The sequence below is a fragment of the Gouania willdenowi genome, chromosome 21, assembly GCF_900634775.1.
Source record: "Gouania willdenowi chromosome 21, fGouWil2.1, whole genome shotgun sequence".
Lineage (NCBI taxonomy): Eukaryota > Metazoa > Chordata > Actinopteri > Blenniiformes > Gobiesocidae > Gouania > Gouania willdenowi.
This window is the reverse complement of record NC_041064.1, coordinates 35202840-35221185: the sequence shown is the minus strand read 5'-3', so window position 1 is coordinate 35221185 and position 18346 is coordinate 35202840. Positions and strand designations below refer to the sequence as shown.

Genomic DNA, 18346 nt, shown 5'->3' with positions numbered 1-18346 from the left:
TTATATCATAGGAATGCAGTCATTTCTAATTGCGAATTGTAGAAAAAACTCTTATATTTACCACAAATCTTGCAATTTCTCAAAAAATAATTCCACAAAATTCATCTAAATTACGTAAAAAATGGTAACAAAATCAATATATTTTTTTTTTTAAAGTGAATTGAACTGATTTTGACAACTAGGGCACAGTGATGTTAAAATAGTTCTTTCCCCCCCTACTCTGCGGCCCACTTGAGGTCAAACTGGTCCGTATTTGGCCCCTGAACCAAAATGAGTTTGACACCCCTGGTTTATAGGTCACACAACAAACTACCGTGTCATTATAATGTGTGAGGACAATAAAAACACGTGATATGACAAAAAACAAAGAAAAATCTACTCCTGCCTTTCAAAATTAACCCAAAGAATGAAGGAAAGATGAAATAATAGCGTTTAGTTTTTGTGCGTAAAACATTCAGTGGATCATGTTTTATTTTCTTCTATTTACCACAGGGTTGTTTTGTTTCTCACTGGGAATAATTTACACCAATTACAAATCAAAGTTAAATGACAATTTTAATGTTTCAATGTAATTTTATCTTTTTTTTAAATTCTGATCAGTCACACGCGCTCTTCAAAACAACACGTGAGTCAAAGCGCTATTTACAGATGGTTTTTGGCTCAGAATCACATCAACAAACATTTAACACCTCATGTTCTTCTTCTCAATGTGTTTCAAATCACTTTGGATTAAAAAATAAATAAAAATGCGTGCGTGTTTTGCACTTTCGGTATTTGGCTGTGATTGAGTTCAGATCCAAACAGGGAGACGCGCACGCGTTATTTCATTTAAAACCATGAATCACATGCTAAGTTTTTAAAAACGCGTTTTAAATATTGTACAGGTTTTAATATTATATTGTTATTATAAACAAAATTTGTCGTCTTTTTGAATTTTATTTTAATTATTATTGTTTGTAATTTAATACAAATCAGCTTTTTAAAAATAGTCACAAATCTGCGACAATCCTGAAACTTTCGAAAATAATAAAATGAACATAAACGCATTAAAATGATTTTTTTTATTGTAACAATAAAAATCGTCTGTGAGACTAAATCCTCTTTAATCCAAACCAACCTCTGTTTAAATCTCAGAGTTCGTGATGTTTTCTGACAGTTTCTTATTTACTGAACATCCTGATTTAAAACAGTAACATGTGGATGTGTTTGTGTTTAAAGTTCTGTAAGTTGAATCTTTTCTGGCCTCCTGGTCCTCTGCACCTCCGACGCTCTGCGCGCTTTTACGCACGAACCTCTCCGCCCGGCGCGAGCCTGCCTCTGTGATCACAAACGATATTTATCAGGATTATCGTCAGGTTTTGAGTTTGAGTTTTAAGGCTTTAAGCTCTTGTTGAATATATGAGCTGCAGATGTTTGACCACAGAAATGTGTGCGATGCGCTGTGGTTAAATTACGCACACGATTAAAGTTGATTCCAGGCACATAGTTCGTGTGTTTAATTGAAGTTCGACAAAAAGACACGTTAGTAAAATGTGTGTGATGTTGTTTGTAATGTTGGGGTGTAGTTTGAGACCTCGTGGATGCGCACAGACTCTGAGTGCGCGCCCGGGCACAGCGGGTCTCTGTGGGCACATTTTGTGTCCTAAACAGGGGTTTTTATTCTCTAGGAGAGGATGGAAGGACATGGACATGGTCCTATAACACGTTTATTACCTGGAAGACACGCACAGGACGCACAGCTCCATGATGTGCGTAAAAAGCGGCTCGTGTTTTCTCCGTCGGCCTGAGAGAGAAAGAGAAAATATACAGTCTGACCTCAAACAACCTCCATGAACACGAACACAATAAGGATTTATCATTAAACTATATGTTGTAGTCCTCACGTCCTTATAAATCAGGGGTGTCAAACTCATTTTAGTTCAGGGGCCAAAGACCAGTTTCATCTCAAGTGCAGGGCCACAGATTTTAGCAGGAAAAATAGCATTATCAACATTATTGTGCCCTAGTTTGACATTCCAGGTATGAATTACATATAAAGTATAAAAGAGACTGACAATATCTAAGCATAAAGTGACTGTAAACTTATATTCACTTAAATGTCCTTGATATTATGAACAATTGTTATTTAATTTAGTAGAATAATTTTAGGAAATATGCAGGATTTAGAAAAATAATTGGGTTTTTTCTCCATAAATATGAGATTAAAAAATCATAGGAAATAATGGAGAATTAGTAAATCTGTATCATGTGTATTTGGAGGGGCTGAGATATCTACCATTGACATATTTTGTATTTTACACTATGATTCATGTTTGTTGTTGTCACTTTTCCTTTCTCCTGCAGAGGTATACGCAACTTTTATCACAGCAGGGCCACAAATATGTTTGTTTGATCAGAGGGTCACATGATCAACGTTCATGTCAGCATTTAGAATAATGAGTGATCTGAGCATTAATACAGGAAAGAACAAAGTGTTTTTCTGTCATTCTGTGTGTGTGTTTGTTGTTGTGTTGCTCGTTATGAAGCATTTTGTGCATTTATGTGTATTATTCCTTTAAAATATATGTTTTTTGGAATCCTATTGTGTATTTGTGTGTGAGTCATTTTGCAATTTTTGGAGTTATTTTTGTGTATTTTTGTTGTCGTTTTGTTTGTTTGTTAGAACTGTGTGTTTGTGGAGTCCTTTTGTTGTTTCTTTCTTGTCTTTTGTTGTCATTTTCTGTAATTTTGTGTATTACTGTTGTCGTTTTGTTCATTTTTGTAGTAGTTTTATGTGTTTTTCGAGTATTTTCTGTGCTTTATCTTGTCTTTTACTGTATTTTCCTGCAATGTTGTAATTTTTTGTGTTATTTAATGTATTCTTGCTCTTGTTTTGTGTATTTTTTAAAAATTTTTTTTACATATACTTTGGGGGCTGCATAAAATTAGACCAAGGGCCGAATTTGGCCCCCGGGCCGCCAGTTGCCTACATCAGGGCCGGATTGGCCCCTGGGCCTTGAGTTTGACACGTGTTATAAATGAACCGTTTTACGCACAGATCTCACTCCCTCTGCCACTTTATTTAATATGAAACTGATGAAGACAATGTTTTTTTTTGGACACAAACTCTAAATTAAAAATAATAGACACGCTCTGTCTGCTTAATCAAATATTATATTATATTTTTTTAATGTGATCAATTGTAATTTTTATAGAAATGTGTTTAGTTGGAAAAACCTTGTGCTTGTTATTCAAACTATTCTGGAAAAAAAACAATAATTTGTATTTACATTTCTTAAACATGCATGGATGTGTGTTAGCTTTAACAGCAGTTTGAAATGTGTTGATATTTTTATTTAATAAAAATGTATATTTATATAAATATTTTCAAAAAAAAGCATTTAACAATTTAATCCTTCACGTGTTTGTAGCTGCACATAAAACTGATAAGAATAATAAAGAATAACAGGCGAGTTGGAGTAAATATGTGTGTGTGTGTGTGTGTGTGTGTGTGTGTGTGTGTCAGGACTCTTTTTATCTAAACTAAAGCGTCTTTTTTTAAGGTGATTCACATTAAACTACGGCTTTGCAGCAAATATGTTGTTAACTAATCTCTAATGTCCTAAAACAACATTTATGTATTTATTCCTGTGATACATCTGTGCTTTTCAGTGACTGATATTTAACAATGTTTAGTTTATTTAAGAGTCGGTTTATGGAGCTGCAGATGGGAAACAAAAAGGTTTATTGACTGAATACATTTGAAATGTGTTTGAGGGAAGAGCATGAAACCAATGTAGACGTTTGACAATCATGGAAAATGACAAATATAAAAACCAAGTGTGTAAAGTTTAAAGCTGCAGTCAAAAGGAGCTTATAGCTGCCTCAGCAACTTTATAGTGATGATGATGATGATGATGATGATGATGATGATGATGATGATGATGATGATGATGATGATGATGATGGAAACAGCAGCACTTCTCTATCTCCTCCATCATCATCCTCTTTCCATAGATGGTCTGTTCCAGTTCAGTTGGTTTTTGACCAAATCAATAAATAATGCATTATGAGAGGTTTTAGAAACAGACCAGGACAGACCAGGACAGACCAGTATAGACCAGTATAGACCAGTACAGACCAGATCAGGACAGACCAGATCAGGACAGACCAGATCAGGACAGACCAGGACAGATCAGGACAGACCAGATCAGGACAGACCAGATCAGGACAGACCAGATCAGGACAGACCAGATCAGGACAGACCAGATCAGGACAGACCAGGACAGATCAGGACAGACCAGATCAGGACAGACCAGATTAGGACAGACCAGGACAGACCAGGACAGATCAGTACACACACAGACCAGGACAGACCAGTACAGACCAGTACAGACCAGATCAGGACAGACCAGGACAGACCAGGACAGACCAGGACACACATAGACCAGGACAGACCAGGACAGATCAGGACAGACCAGATCAGGACAGACCAGGACAGATCAGGACAGACCAGATCAGGACAGACCAGATTAGGACAGACCAGGACAGACCAGGACAGATCAGTACACACACAGACCAGGACAGACCAGGACAGACCAGGACAGACCAGGACACACACAGACCAGGACAGACCACTATAGACCAGTATAGACCAGTATAGACCAGACCAGGACAGACACAGACCAGTACAAACACAGACCAGGACAGACACAGACCAGTACATGGTTTTGAAGCATGAGAACATCTATTCTGTAGTACTAGTGTATTCTAACTGTATCTTCAAACCCATTGTTTGTGTGAGTGATTGAAATCTGATCTGATGATGTTTCTTAGTGACAGTAACTTTAGTCTGTTGAACACAATAAGTCAAACTCAAGGCCCGGGGCCCAAAATCCGGCCCTTTGGACCAGGGGCCCTCAGCTGGTCTCACCCTGGGACCCACGTTTTGCCACAGTCATTAAATCACAACCTTTTTTTTTTTAGAATTCAAACATCCACATTTAGTTTTTCAAAAACAGCTGTTGAAAATGTATTTCACAGCATGCATGTCCAAAGAAAAGCCTCCTTCAAAATAAAAGACAAGTCCAACGTGAGAGATATTAAGTATAATCTTTGACCAGCTGTCCACGACCCACCAGTTGAGAATCACTGCTTTAGAGCATCCATTACAGCTGGTGGGAGAAACCATCAGTGTGTAAATGACAAAGTTGTAGATATCTTCAAAATAAAACAGAAATCCAATGAAACTCCAGAATATTAGCATTTTTCACATTTTCCCTGTAATTAATTATAGATCGCAGATGGCATTTTAAATCTCAAATTGTTAAAAACCAAATCCTGCAATTTTATAAAAATTTAGCCACAAAATCAAATAAATTAAAAACAAAGATCTTAAAGGGACTTTTTTTCTGCACATTCTGTCAAAGGTCAACACTATGTAGTGCAAACTTTTCACAACAGCAAAGCATGTTTTATCATTGCAAATAAATAAATACATGTATTTAATTGGATAATTGTGCCATCACCAGCCTCGAAGGGTCAGAAACACTTTATTAAAGGAGGATATAAAAAGAGAGGGCCACCTAGGTGAGGGGGAAGGGAACAGGGAAGAGGGAGTCAGGGTAGGACAATGGAAGGGGTGAGGAAGGGTCGACCATTTTAAAGTGGGAGTGCAATGTGGCTCCACAAAATTTCCCCAAATTATATAAAAATAAGTCACAAAATCAAATAAATTAAAAGTGAAGATCCTGCAGGGACAGAAATCTGTCACTAATTGCTTTGATATTATCAGTTGTTACATATTTCATCATTTATTTATACGTTAGCACAATTATGAGAAAATTACTCATTTTCCCGCCTAAAATGTGGGGCCCACTTTAGATAAACTGCTCCGTATTTGGCCCCTGAACTAAAACTGTTTGACACCCCAGCAAATGTCGTCATCTCTTCAAAGACTTGTGGAGCCTTTGATGTTTTAGTGGATGAGGTGAATGTGAAGAGTCTGACCTCATCATGTTCAGTTTGAGTTTGAAGGATAAAAATCTGGATTCATACAGAAATGAGACGTTGATGTTCCTCTTCCTTTTCATCTTCCTCTTCCTCTTCCTCTTCCTTTTCCTCTTCTTCTTCCTCTTCCTCAGACTCAGAGGCCAGTCCTGGTTCTGACGGTGAGGGCCTCGCTGAGAGGACGTCGTGCTCCTTCGGGTCCCCGGCCCCACTGGCCCCTGGCCCCTGTGAGGCCACGCCCCCCGCCTCCATGGAGGAGATCCAGGTGGAGCTGCAGTGTGCAGATCTGTGGAAGCGTTTCCATGACATCGGAACAGAGATGATCATCACTAAGGCTGGACGGTACGACCTCATCAATAACATCATGCATAGACACATTCATAATAATAATAATAATAATAATAAAGCACGTACAGAAACCATTATTCATTCACACCAGTCACTCACATCAGTCATACCAGTGGTGGTAAGCTACAGTGTAGCTACAGCTGCCCTGGGGCTTATACTGAGAGAAGCGTGGCTCCTATTTTGCACGTATACGGCCCCTGTGACCACCATCAACATTCATAAACAATTCATAACCAATCATACGAGGCCATGTGCAGTGCCTTGCCCAAGGACACAACGACAATTACTTGCAGAGCGGGATTTGAACCCCATCCCTTCAGTTATTGGGCGACCTACCCCATGATTCTCCACATTCTGCCAGAATCACAATAAACACACACACACACACACATACACACACACACACACACACGTTTATGACTTCATTCTTTGCAGATTATTTTCTTTAGGCCACATGTGTCAAACTCATGGCCCGGGGGCCAAATCTGGCCCTTCAGAGCATCTGATTTGGCCCAGAGAAGGAAGTGAAAATAACAGAGAAAACATGAATCATTGTGTAAATGACCAAATAATTCAGTTGTAAATTGTTGTTGACAGAACTCTCATTTTTTTCCCCAAAATCCTGCATTTTTTCTCAAATTATTCCAACAAAATCTCCCCAAAATTAATAAAAATTGGTCAAAAATAAACCATCAAAGGTAATTTAAGTATCTGTATTGCTGGAAATGGTTTGGTTTGGTTTGGTTGTGATGGAACTGGTTCATATTTAGAAGTTAAATGAGTTTATTTATATATATATATATATGAGATCATTACGTCACTAATCCACTGACACTGATTCTGCATCAAATATAAATTCATTAGTAAAGATCTGCACATTTTATGGATTACTGTATTAATATTTATTGTACACTAATAGATTATCGCTGGTGAAGTCAGGCGCGTGCACACTGGAGTTGCGTCAGGACGGCGTTAATGTGCTGCACGTGCACGTCGCGCTTCTCTTTACGGTCACGTGACGCAACAGTTGAACCCGAACATAAAAAAAGAGAGAAACTGGTTCCAGTTAAAAAGTCTCAGGGACTGATCTTCATCACCTCCATCATCATCATCCTCTTCACACACACACACACACACACACACGCACGCACGCACACACACACACACACACACGCACGCACACACACACACACGCACGCACGCACGCACACACACACACACACACGCACGCACGCACGCACGCACGCACGCACACACACACACACACACACACACACACACACACACACACACACGCACACACACACACACACGCGCGCATTCAGACTCAGACACTTTATTATTAACACAACATTATTTTAATGCTTTTAACACAATAAACGTAGTAAAGCTACTGACCTTTAAAATAAGGCTTTAATTATTTCTCAGGATTTAAATTTCCTCTCCGCGTGTTTCTGATTAAATCATTTCAACCATTTTTTTTTTTTTGTCAGAAATTCTAGTTTTAATAAAACTATATTTATTCTCACGACGCAAACATTTTTACCCACAATGCACCCAGAATATTTATGGATCAATGGTTCCCAATCTTTTTCTACAAATTCCAAACAGAAAGTGTGAGTTAAAGTGGAAATTATTTTAAAAAAAATAAACACCATGTTACATTTTAATAATAAATAAATAAATAAATAAATAAATAAATAAATAAATAAATAAATAAATAGATAATGTTTCCCGTTGTTTTTAAATGAATTGTTACATTTTTCCAAGTAGCCCCTACGATGTGCTCCTGTACCTCGGTTTGGGAACCACTAGATGAAAAGACTCTTATTGCAAACTTGTCTTTATGTATTTTACAGTAAATCATATTGATTTTGTGGTTAAATTAACTCTGGAGGTTTTATTGGAGTTTGATTTAAAATGAGAGTGGATTTCAATCTGAGGTACGGGGTCTAAGCTTAATATTATAGACTCTACTATAGTCTGTTTTTTTTTAATGAATTACTTTAAATTGGTGATCAGGTAATAAAGTAGCTATAGCGCAACTATTGGTGCACACACAGAGTGAATGTGGCCGTGTTCATAATAATAAGGCCATAAATCCTCCGATGGAAGCAAGAAAACAGGCCTCGGTTCTCATTATAACGAGATCAGATTTACAGCCTCTAAATGAAAAGAGAAGAATTACAGCGTTTGAAGTGAAAAACGACGACGGCCTTGATTTAATCTGCTTTTCCAATTTCAGCCACTTTTCATGAGGTTGGCCTCAGACTTCTCATATTAAAACATCTGAAAGACTGAAAAACTCATAAAGATGTTATAATAAAGCAACGCACATATTGCTTTTTAAATTAAATTAAAAAAGAAATCTTTTAGAAAAGTTAATAATCAGGCCTTAATAGTTTTACATTATATGCACTTCTTTGGGTCCAATTCATATGAAAGCAGGCTGTGCAGAAGTGTTATAAATCATATAAATAGAACACATTAATAATCATTGAAAACTCAAATAAAAATAATTGAAATGAAATTCTGACAGGAAATTAACAGCCTTTTGTTGCAAAATAAAGATTTCAACAGAAATATTGTATTAAAGTATTATGTGAGACATTAGTCGTAGCTGCAGTTTGAAGAGGATGATGATGATGATGATGATGATGATGATGATGATGATGATGATGAAGAATCCAGAGACAGGAATGTTCAAGTTAGTTTAATAAATGATAGAGGAAAGCAACACTTTATTTTTCATACATTGATTTGAACCTTTTCATAACAACATTTTTCATAATGAAAATATAAATACACTATATCATAAAAATATTTACACAATATAACACACACACAAACGAATGAAAGATACACGAGGAAAACAGTGAAAATGCACAACATGATTAAAATCACATAAAAATGCACTGAAGAACAACAAATACACACACATTTACTTTAAAAATACACAAAAAATGACTCATAATGAGACCAAATGACTCCAAAAACACACTAAACTGCAACAGAAACAAAGACGTTTTGTTCTCCTGTGTTAATGTGTTAATGCTCAGATTGATCAGTATTCCTAATGCTGACGTAAATGTTGATAATGAGACCTGAGCACTGAGGGATGGTCAATAAAATGGTGCATTTGTATAGAACTGCAGAAACATAACCACCACCACACTGTTGCATCACACGTGAACAGAGCTGAACTTTAGGCCGTCAGTGACACATCTGCATGAGTTAACAGCTGGTGGCCCTCCGTCTAATGTCCTGTGGCCCCGAAAGTAAACGCACAGAGTGACCACAAAATAAATAAATGACTAAATTATATACACATTTACAGAAAAATACACATGACAACAAACATGCATGAAATTACACTTAAAACACACGACTAAACTACAAAAATAGCTCAACAATATAAAAAATGACAACAGAATTAACTCCAAAAACCCAAAATCACAACAAAAAGAGACAAGGCTACAATATAAATAGACAGAATAAAAGAGAAATATACAAAATGACTCAAAAACACACAAAACATAAACGAAACACACAAAATGAGATGTAGAATATTGTAAACGCTGACATGAATGTTAATATTGTGGCCCTGGGATCAGACAATCACATTCTGTGGCCCCTCCTCTCTGGAGGGTAACGTACACAAACTTTAGTTATAATATTTTATATGATTTCATGTTTCATTAAAGTATGTTTAAAGTCTGTTTTCTTCAGCATTTCCATTCATTTCTGTCGTATTGAATCATTTATTGCTCCTTATTTTGACATTAACTCCATAAAATAGCTTGTTTTGCACCTTTTTAAAAACAAGGATTTCATCAGATTTCTGTGGAAAATTATATTTTTAGCTCAATTTTCTGTTTTTATTTATGAAGCCACTTAATGTGACATAATTACCTGAAATAAAAGTAAGACATTCTTGTTGTTTTTCAACTAAAACTGTCCCAATAAATGGTTTAATCTTACTTCCTTTGCATTTACTCTGTAAGTGCTCCGTCATATTTTCCTTAGCGTTAGACTTTACATTAAAATGTCATTTTCCTTGTGAACAATCAGTGATTTTTGTGCTTGTTCTGCACACAGGAGGATGTTTCCCGCCATGAGGGTGAAGATTGCAGGTCTGGACCCTCATCAGCAGTATTACATAGCTATGGACATCGTGCCCGTGGACAACAAGAGATACAGGTGATGTTTTCACATTATTACACATCATCTCCTTTAAAGATGATCAGGGTTTGATTTTAAACACTAAACTTGACTGAACGACACGTTTTCTGCACTAAACCTCACAGTTGAACTGATTAATAAAGAACAGGAACAACAAAACAAAATAAATAAATGTTAAAGTACTGATTCGCCTTCTTGCTCAATTAACACATGTTCAAATATAGTTGTGTACAAAAGTTAAAATAATTTTAAACTTTATTAACATGTGTTGCTTACCTAAAAAAACAACTACAAAGCTTTTAAGGATCCACTTTCAATTTCAGAGTTTTCACTTTTACCGTAAGTTTAAAAAGTCCAACAAAGACAGTTTCAGTGTCGTTACACAATAATTACAAGTTATTACAATCTCTTCGTCTTTATATAAAATACTTTCTATTAGGGCTGGGTTCATATACTTTGGTCCAGAGTCGATTTTATCACGATATTCGAGTGCAGATTCAATATATATCACATTTGTGATTTACTGCGATTTGACAAATATCATGATTTTAATTCTCTTATTTTCATTATCCAAAAACAAATGTTGAATCATACACTAATAAAAATAATGTATGAGTCATAATTTAAAAAACAACGTCAGTCGCTCTGACATTTATTTATGCTACACATTAACATGTTCAACATGACATTTTATGACCACAATATACACACTTGGTTTAAAAAAAAATAAAATAAAAAGATTCTGGTGAGAAATATCAATATTTAATAAATTATTATAAATCGCGATATAAACATTAATTGAGATTTTTTCCCATGGCTTTTAAAGTGACTCCATCGGACATTATAAACCCCCAACCTGGCAATGCAGCTTCTACAGCAGACATAGGCAACTGGGGGCCCTGGGGCCACATGCGGCCCTCGGTCTAATATTGTGCGGCCCCCCAAAGAAAATGTAAAAATGACAGAAAAATACACAAAACAAGAGCAATAATACATAAAAAAAATACAAATAATTAAAACATTGCAGGAAAACACAGAAAATACTACATCAAGGAACAAAATGACAACAGTAATACACAAAATTACAGAAAATGACAACAAAAGACAAGAAAAACACAAAAAATGACTCTGCAAATCCACAGTAAAACTACAAAAAACAAAACAAAACAAAAAAACACAATGTAAATATACACAAACAAACACAATATGACCCCAAAAAACATTTAGTTTACAGGAAAAATACATAAGACGAGAGCAGAAATGCACAAAATGCCTCACAACGAGCAAGACGACAACAAAGATGCACAAAATGACAGAAAAACATCAAAATGACTATAGAAACTCTTTCTTTCCTGTATTAATGCTCAGATTGCTGATTATTCGAAATGCTGACATGAATGTTGATCACGCAACCCTCTGATCAAACAAACACATTTTTTTCGGCCCTGCTGTGATAATAGTTGCCTACCCCTGCTCTACAGCGTGTAACTTTCTCCTCTTCTCTTGGTTTTATGTTACTTTTCTCACGTGCTGTCACATTTTATTTCCTCTGTGAAGGAAAATAAGGAGTCGAACGCACTGTTTTGTGCGTAAAAAGTCAAATGAAAAAGGAAATAATGTTTTTTTAAATCACATTTGTATTAGAGCCTGTTTTTTTTTACATTTTGAGCCAAAGTCGTAAGAGCAAGTTGGACGTTTTCCATGTTCAGACTAGGGCTGGGCAATATATCTCTATATTCTATATTTATTCTCAAAATGGCATTATACGATATACATTTAATTCAAATGATTTTGATGCAAAATGCCACACAGACACATTTATTAATAAATAGTTGCAACAAATGAGCCACTTTCGTCTTTTTCTCCTATAAAGGACAGCATGTGTGAGTGAGTTCTGTAGTGTGGCTTGTTTAGGGCACCTGATGTGTCAAACTCGAGGCTTGGGGGCCAAATCAGGCCCTTTAAAGCTCCCAATTTGGCCCGCAGGAGAAAGTAAAAAACGCTGACGAAAACATGACTCGTTCTATAAATCACCAACTAATGCAGTTGTAGAAATCTCACTACGTCCAAATATAACAATTTCAATGAAACTCACAGTTTTTTCATGCTGATATGTCATTTTTTTAATTCTAATTGTTTCAAGTACTCTTTTCCAAAATCAAACCATTTTCCTCAAATTATTCCCCTAAATTAAATAAAAATTGGTCACAAAATCAAGAAGATTTAGGATCCTGCTTGGATTATTGTTTATTATTTAGATCAGCAATTCTCAACTGGTGGGTTTGGACCCAAAAGTGGGTCGCAGACCTATACTGGGTGGGTCGCTGACAGCTGGTCAAAAATACATAAATAATTAATGTCTCTCATGTTGGATTTGCCTTTTATTTTGAAATAAACTTTTATTTTGACAGGCATGCTGTGAACTGCATGTTGCACAGGAAAATATATTGATTTATGATTTAAAAAATATTATATATATATATGTATGTTTTCAACATCTATTTTTCAAAAACTAAATTTGGTTGGTTGAATTCTAACAAAATGGGTCTCAAAATGTGGGTCCCAGGGTGAGACCATTTGAGAACCCCTGCTTTAGATACTTTGATAGGTGGAAGTTAGGGCTGGAATAAACGATTATTTTTTGAACGATTAATCTAACAATTCATTTTCCCAGTTTGATTTGATTCGACTCGATTTGATTATCAATTATCTCTCCATTAATTGACTAAAAGTTATCTATACATGTTGATTTACAGATACATATCTAAGATGAAAAAAACAAAAACAAAAAAAAAAACAATTCACTAACATTCTTACTATTCAACTCAAAATTCCAAAATAAAGTTCAAGTATGAATATAAAAGTACAAAATAATGCATTCAATAAAAAATAAAGTCATGGTGCAGTTCCTGAACCAATAGAATTTAATATTTATGTTGAAAACACACAGGCCTAGCTTACTGAAAAATGTGCATCTTTTAATTCTTCATTTACATGAAAATAAGAACAATTTAATAAACTCTGACACTCACATTTTTCCTAAACTCAAAATTCCAAAGGTTAATACAGAAAGCGCTTTTCCAACAAAAAATAAACTTTCCTTTTACCTTAAGAATTGTGTGTGTGTGTGTGTGTGTGTGTGCGTTGCTGCTGCTGCTGATGTCACGGTGGGTGTTTCCTCCTTGTCCCGGCGCCGTCCGGTCACACCCGGGATAAAGGACGAGGGTTAAGGGGAACAGCTACCTTCAATGAACGAGTGCGTGCTTTCACCGCCTTACACTTTTGAAACTGGGAGGAGCCACTCGCGTTAGTTATTCTCCGGTGTCGCTATCTTTGTTTTGGTCGCATCGGCGCGCATATTATGCGTCAATGTATTTTTTGCATCGTCCCGGCCCTAGTGGAAGTGTAAACTATGGCACCAGATTGATCAAATTGCTTGTTGTACCACCAAACATCTGCGGCCCACTGGAGATTAAACTGGTCCGTATTCGGCTCCTGAATTAAAATGAGTTGAAATCTGGATTAAGACAGAAATCCATCAAACTGTTTTTAACGCCGTTCTGATATATTGATATAGGCAATATTGTAATTTTCTATATCACCAAAATAGAAAACTCAATATATCTTGAATCTCGATATATCGCCCAGCCCTAGTTCAGACCTTAATCACAGATAATAAAGTTGTGTTCCTATCAGTCGTGTTATTTCCTGGCAGAGAAGCAGATCTTCTGGTGATTCCCATCATTTGCGTTGGTGAGGAGGGTCTCAGACTGATTAAAGCTCTGCTGTGCTGCATGTGATGGATGTCTGTGTGTGTGTGCAATAAGAGCGATGGCCTCCTCACAGCCGCAGCCAGGGAGAAGAGATTGAAACGTATTCATCATCCGAGCGGCTGAGCCTGCAAATAGGATAACGCTCAACATTCACGTCTCGCCGCGGAAATGGCGGCGGGGGTGTTTGTGTGGGTTTTGCTGGTTCTTCCTGCAGCTGCGGAGATGAACCGACTTGTATTTCCATCACAGCTGTGGAGGAATATGACAAAGTGAAGTTGATGAGAAACTGTATATTTATCAACTTACAAGTGACTGCATCTGCTTTTCCAAAGAGACGCAGATGGAAAGATGGTTTACATAAAACACCACATCCACCAAATACCTCAGAATAACGACCACGCCTCATATTTAATGTGATTCATGGAGCTTCTGCATGTTTTAGAGCATAGACATATATTATATGTATATAAAGAATGTAAGACGTTCATTAGAAAGGAAACTGCTCTTTGATAACTTTGATCAATGCTGATTGGTTGTCAGGAATCACGTGGTCATTTATCTAAAAAAAACTAAACACATAAATAATATCATTTTTTAAATTTATTTATTAAAAAGTTTGGTGCATTGCATTGTGGGATGTGGAGATGCATTCAAGTGTTTTTACTTCATTCTTACTGAGATTTCTTGCATTTCTTCACCAGACAAGAACTCCACATCCCACAATGCAATGCACCAAACTTTTCGTCGATGTCAATAAAAATAAATAAATAAATAAATAAATAAATAAATAAATAAAACCAGTTATATAATAATATCAGTTGGCTTTTGTATAAAAAATAAATAAAATTAAAGACAGTGTATATCAGGGGTTGCAATAATTGTGCGTCGCAAAATAAAAAACAATGTGAATAATTTTAGATATAATAAGACGTTGATGCATCGACACCATCACATGTTTAAAGATGAATTAAACCTCGACTAAATCCAGTTTTCTTCAGGTTGGGAATGCTAACGTATATTATTATTATTATTATTATTATTATTACGTATAAATCCAACTTCACCTCATGTTTACAATGTGACGACTGGCTCTTTGTCTTCTTTAATGTCTGAAATTTTAAATCGAGGGACAAACTTATACAAAAAACACTAATATGTCCATTTTCAGGCTGGCAGCGCCATCAAACCAGTCAAATATAAATGGGTGCTTTTCTCTTTAAATGCAGAAAACAAATAAGGTTTGAATAATAAATCACATTATTGTTGTAAGACTAATATTGGATTATAACGTAGATTTCAGTTAAATCAACCTATACTCCAGTGCGACATATAGTCAGGGTGTTTGGTTACTTCTGAGCACAGTTTGATTTTCGTAAAATAAAAAATAAAAAAACAATTCAAGCTATACTAGAAAGCTGCTATTTTTATTATTAAATAACATTTCTACGTGAGCACGTACACAGTTTTAAGTGAGCACTTCAATGTTAACCTGAGTGTGTTATATAAAGTATTTAACAGAAGTGATGACAACAACAAAGGCGTCACTTCTATGTAAGTGACTCCATGTATTTACACACCTGCGTAAGACTTACCAACACTCACATTTACCTGTTTACGTGTACGCGTGGCAAACTTTTCCGTGTGCAAGTGAAGGTTTTACGCGTTCTCGTGAAACTCTGACACAAGCACATGAAACTTATTTAATAGAAGAAGAAAAATGCTTTGTGTCCCTTCCATACAATACCACTGTGTTCCTTTTATTTTGAAAAGCGAGAACTTTGTGATATTTCCGTAAGAAAACTGAAACAATACATCAAAAAAGACAAGTTAATTACATATGGGGTGTATAAATAATAAATATATTCAAACAGCAAGTGAAAATATTCAGTTCACTCAAGTTTAAGCAAAAATATCTGTCATTGATAATCCGCAGTAGATATAAAATACAAATAAAATGTTTTAACATTTTTAAATTAGTCACATTTGCAGTTAAACTTGAATGATGTAATGTATTTCACCACAAAAACAAAACTAAATAAAACAATCCTCATCATAAAACACAAATTCAGTCATTTGATGTATTTCATGTGTTCATGTGTCAAACTCAACCCCCGGGGGCCGAATTCAGTCCTTTAGAGCAGGGGTTCTCAACATGTCTCACCCTGGGACCCACATTTTGCCTCGGTCATTAAATCGCGACCCCCTTTTTTTTTTAATTCAACCAACCAAATGTTAGTTTTTTTTTCAAAGATAGCTGTTGAAAACATGCATATGTAATCTTTTTTAAAGCATAAATTAATATATTTTGCTGAGCAACATGTATTTCACAGCATGCCTGTCAAAATAAAAGTTTCTTTCAATATGAAAGACCAACATGACAGACATTAAGTAGTTTTTTTTGCCCAGCTTTCCTCGGCCCACCCAGTACAGGTCCGCGACCCTCTTTTGGGTCCCGACCCACCAGTTGAGAATCACTGCTTTAGATAATCCATTTCGGCCCACAGTAGAAAGCAAAAAAAGTCAGAGAAACCATGAATCTTTGTGTAAATTACAAACAAATTAGTTGTAAATAACTCTAGATTAATACACAAATTCAATGAAACTCCACAATATTAGCAGTTCTCACATATCACATAATGGCAGTCATTTTTTTTTTATCTCAAATTGTTAAAAGAACTCTCAATTTTTACAAATCCTGAAGTTTTCCTTAAATTATTCCACAAAATTGCCCCAAATCACATAAAAATGGGTCACAAAATCAAATAGATTAAAAGTGAAAACCCTGCAGGGACTGATATCTGTCACTTATCACTTTGATATTATTATCAGTGCCATATATTTATCATTTATTTATATGGTGAAGTGATATAGTATAATAATGATTGAATCACTCATTTTTCCTCCTAAAATCTGTGGCACTTCAACTGCTGCATGTTTGGCCCCTGAACTAAAATGAGTTCCTGGTCTAATGTTTGAATAAAAATGCCTAAATCCCACAGTTATACTTTTACTTTGAAAGTAACAAGTCAGAGTGATTCACCATGATTCATCAGGATCAAATTAAAGTCTATTTTAGGACGAACAGTGACATCTGCGTCTCTGATCAGAGTTATTGATTTTATATCATTCATTTCCTGACTTTATAAAGTCTGTGTGGATGCTGTTCTGCTGCAAAGCGAGACGTCAGCCATGATGGGGTTTTTCTGAGGCCCAGAGATCCTGTAAAATCAAACAGGGGTTTTCTTCGTGCTCGGGGAATTCACCGCAACGCTTTGCAAACTGATCTCAGAGCTGTCACTGGCGTGTCACATGGCTCCCGCTATGGAAATACGGCCTTTATTGGAACGGACTGGGTTTTGTTGGGCTCCCTGCCGTCTTTAGAAACGTCTCATTGGTACCAGGCTCATCAAATCCTCATATATTATAAGTCTTTAATGTGGACGTGGTTTGGTTTAGTGTGACAGCAGCTGCACATCTGCTCCAGTCACGGCGAGGGAAGGAAAAAAGTCTTTATCCCGTACATCCAGAGTCGTGTGGAGCTAATGTTAGCGCCCTCTGTGTGTTTAGTTTGCATGTTCTCACTGCACTGTTGTCTCTTCAGTGTCATCATCTTCAGCTGTGAGTGGAAACAAACCAAAGACAAGCTAACAGTAACATGATGCTATGCTAACATTTTTCACTAATGCTGTGTTGTAAATGTCACACTCCATCCTATCCACTACAAACCCAATGAGTATATACTGTCTACTATATACTATAGGATGATGAGCGTTCCCACTGAAGTATACTTCCACATTTCCCAAGATGCATTTGGAACCTACAACATTAAAAACCTTGTTCACACTGAGGCTAATTATCTCTGTTGATTCTGCACCTTTACTTTGAAAGTTCTGAAAACATTTGAAGTGAGAAAGTGACCACATTAGTATGAGTAATACATTAGTATGAGTAATACATTAGTATGAGTAGTACGTTAGCATGAGTAGTACATTAGTATGAGTAGTACGTTAGCATGAGTAGTACGTTAGTATGAGTAGTACGTTAGCATGAGTAGT

The 18346-nt window shown here is 36.1% G+C and overlaps 1 protein-coding gene across 1 annotated transcript in view; it reads left to right on the top strand.

The window, feature by feature from the left end:
- tbx15 (T-box transcription factor 15) overlaps positions 1 to 18346 on the top strand; it is a 46322-nt gene that overhangs the window by 602 nt on the left and 27374 nt on the right. Inside the window, exons 2-3 of the mRNA XM_028436620.1 lie at positions 6123 to 6330; positions 10435 to 10536. Coding sequence (XP_028292421.1) covers positions 6123 to 6330; positions 10435 to 10536 — 310 coding nt within the window. The remainder of the gene's footprint in view (positions 1 to 6122; positions 6331 to 10434; positions 10537 to 18346) is intronic.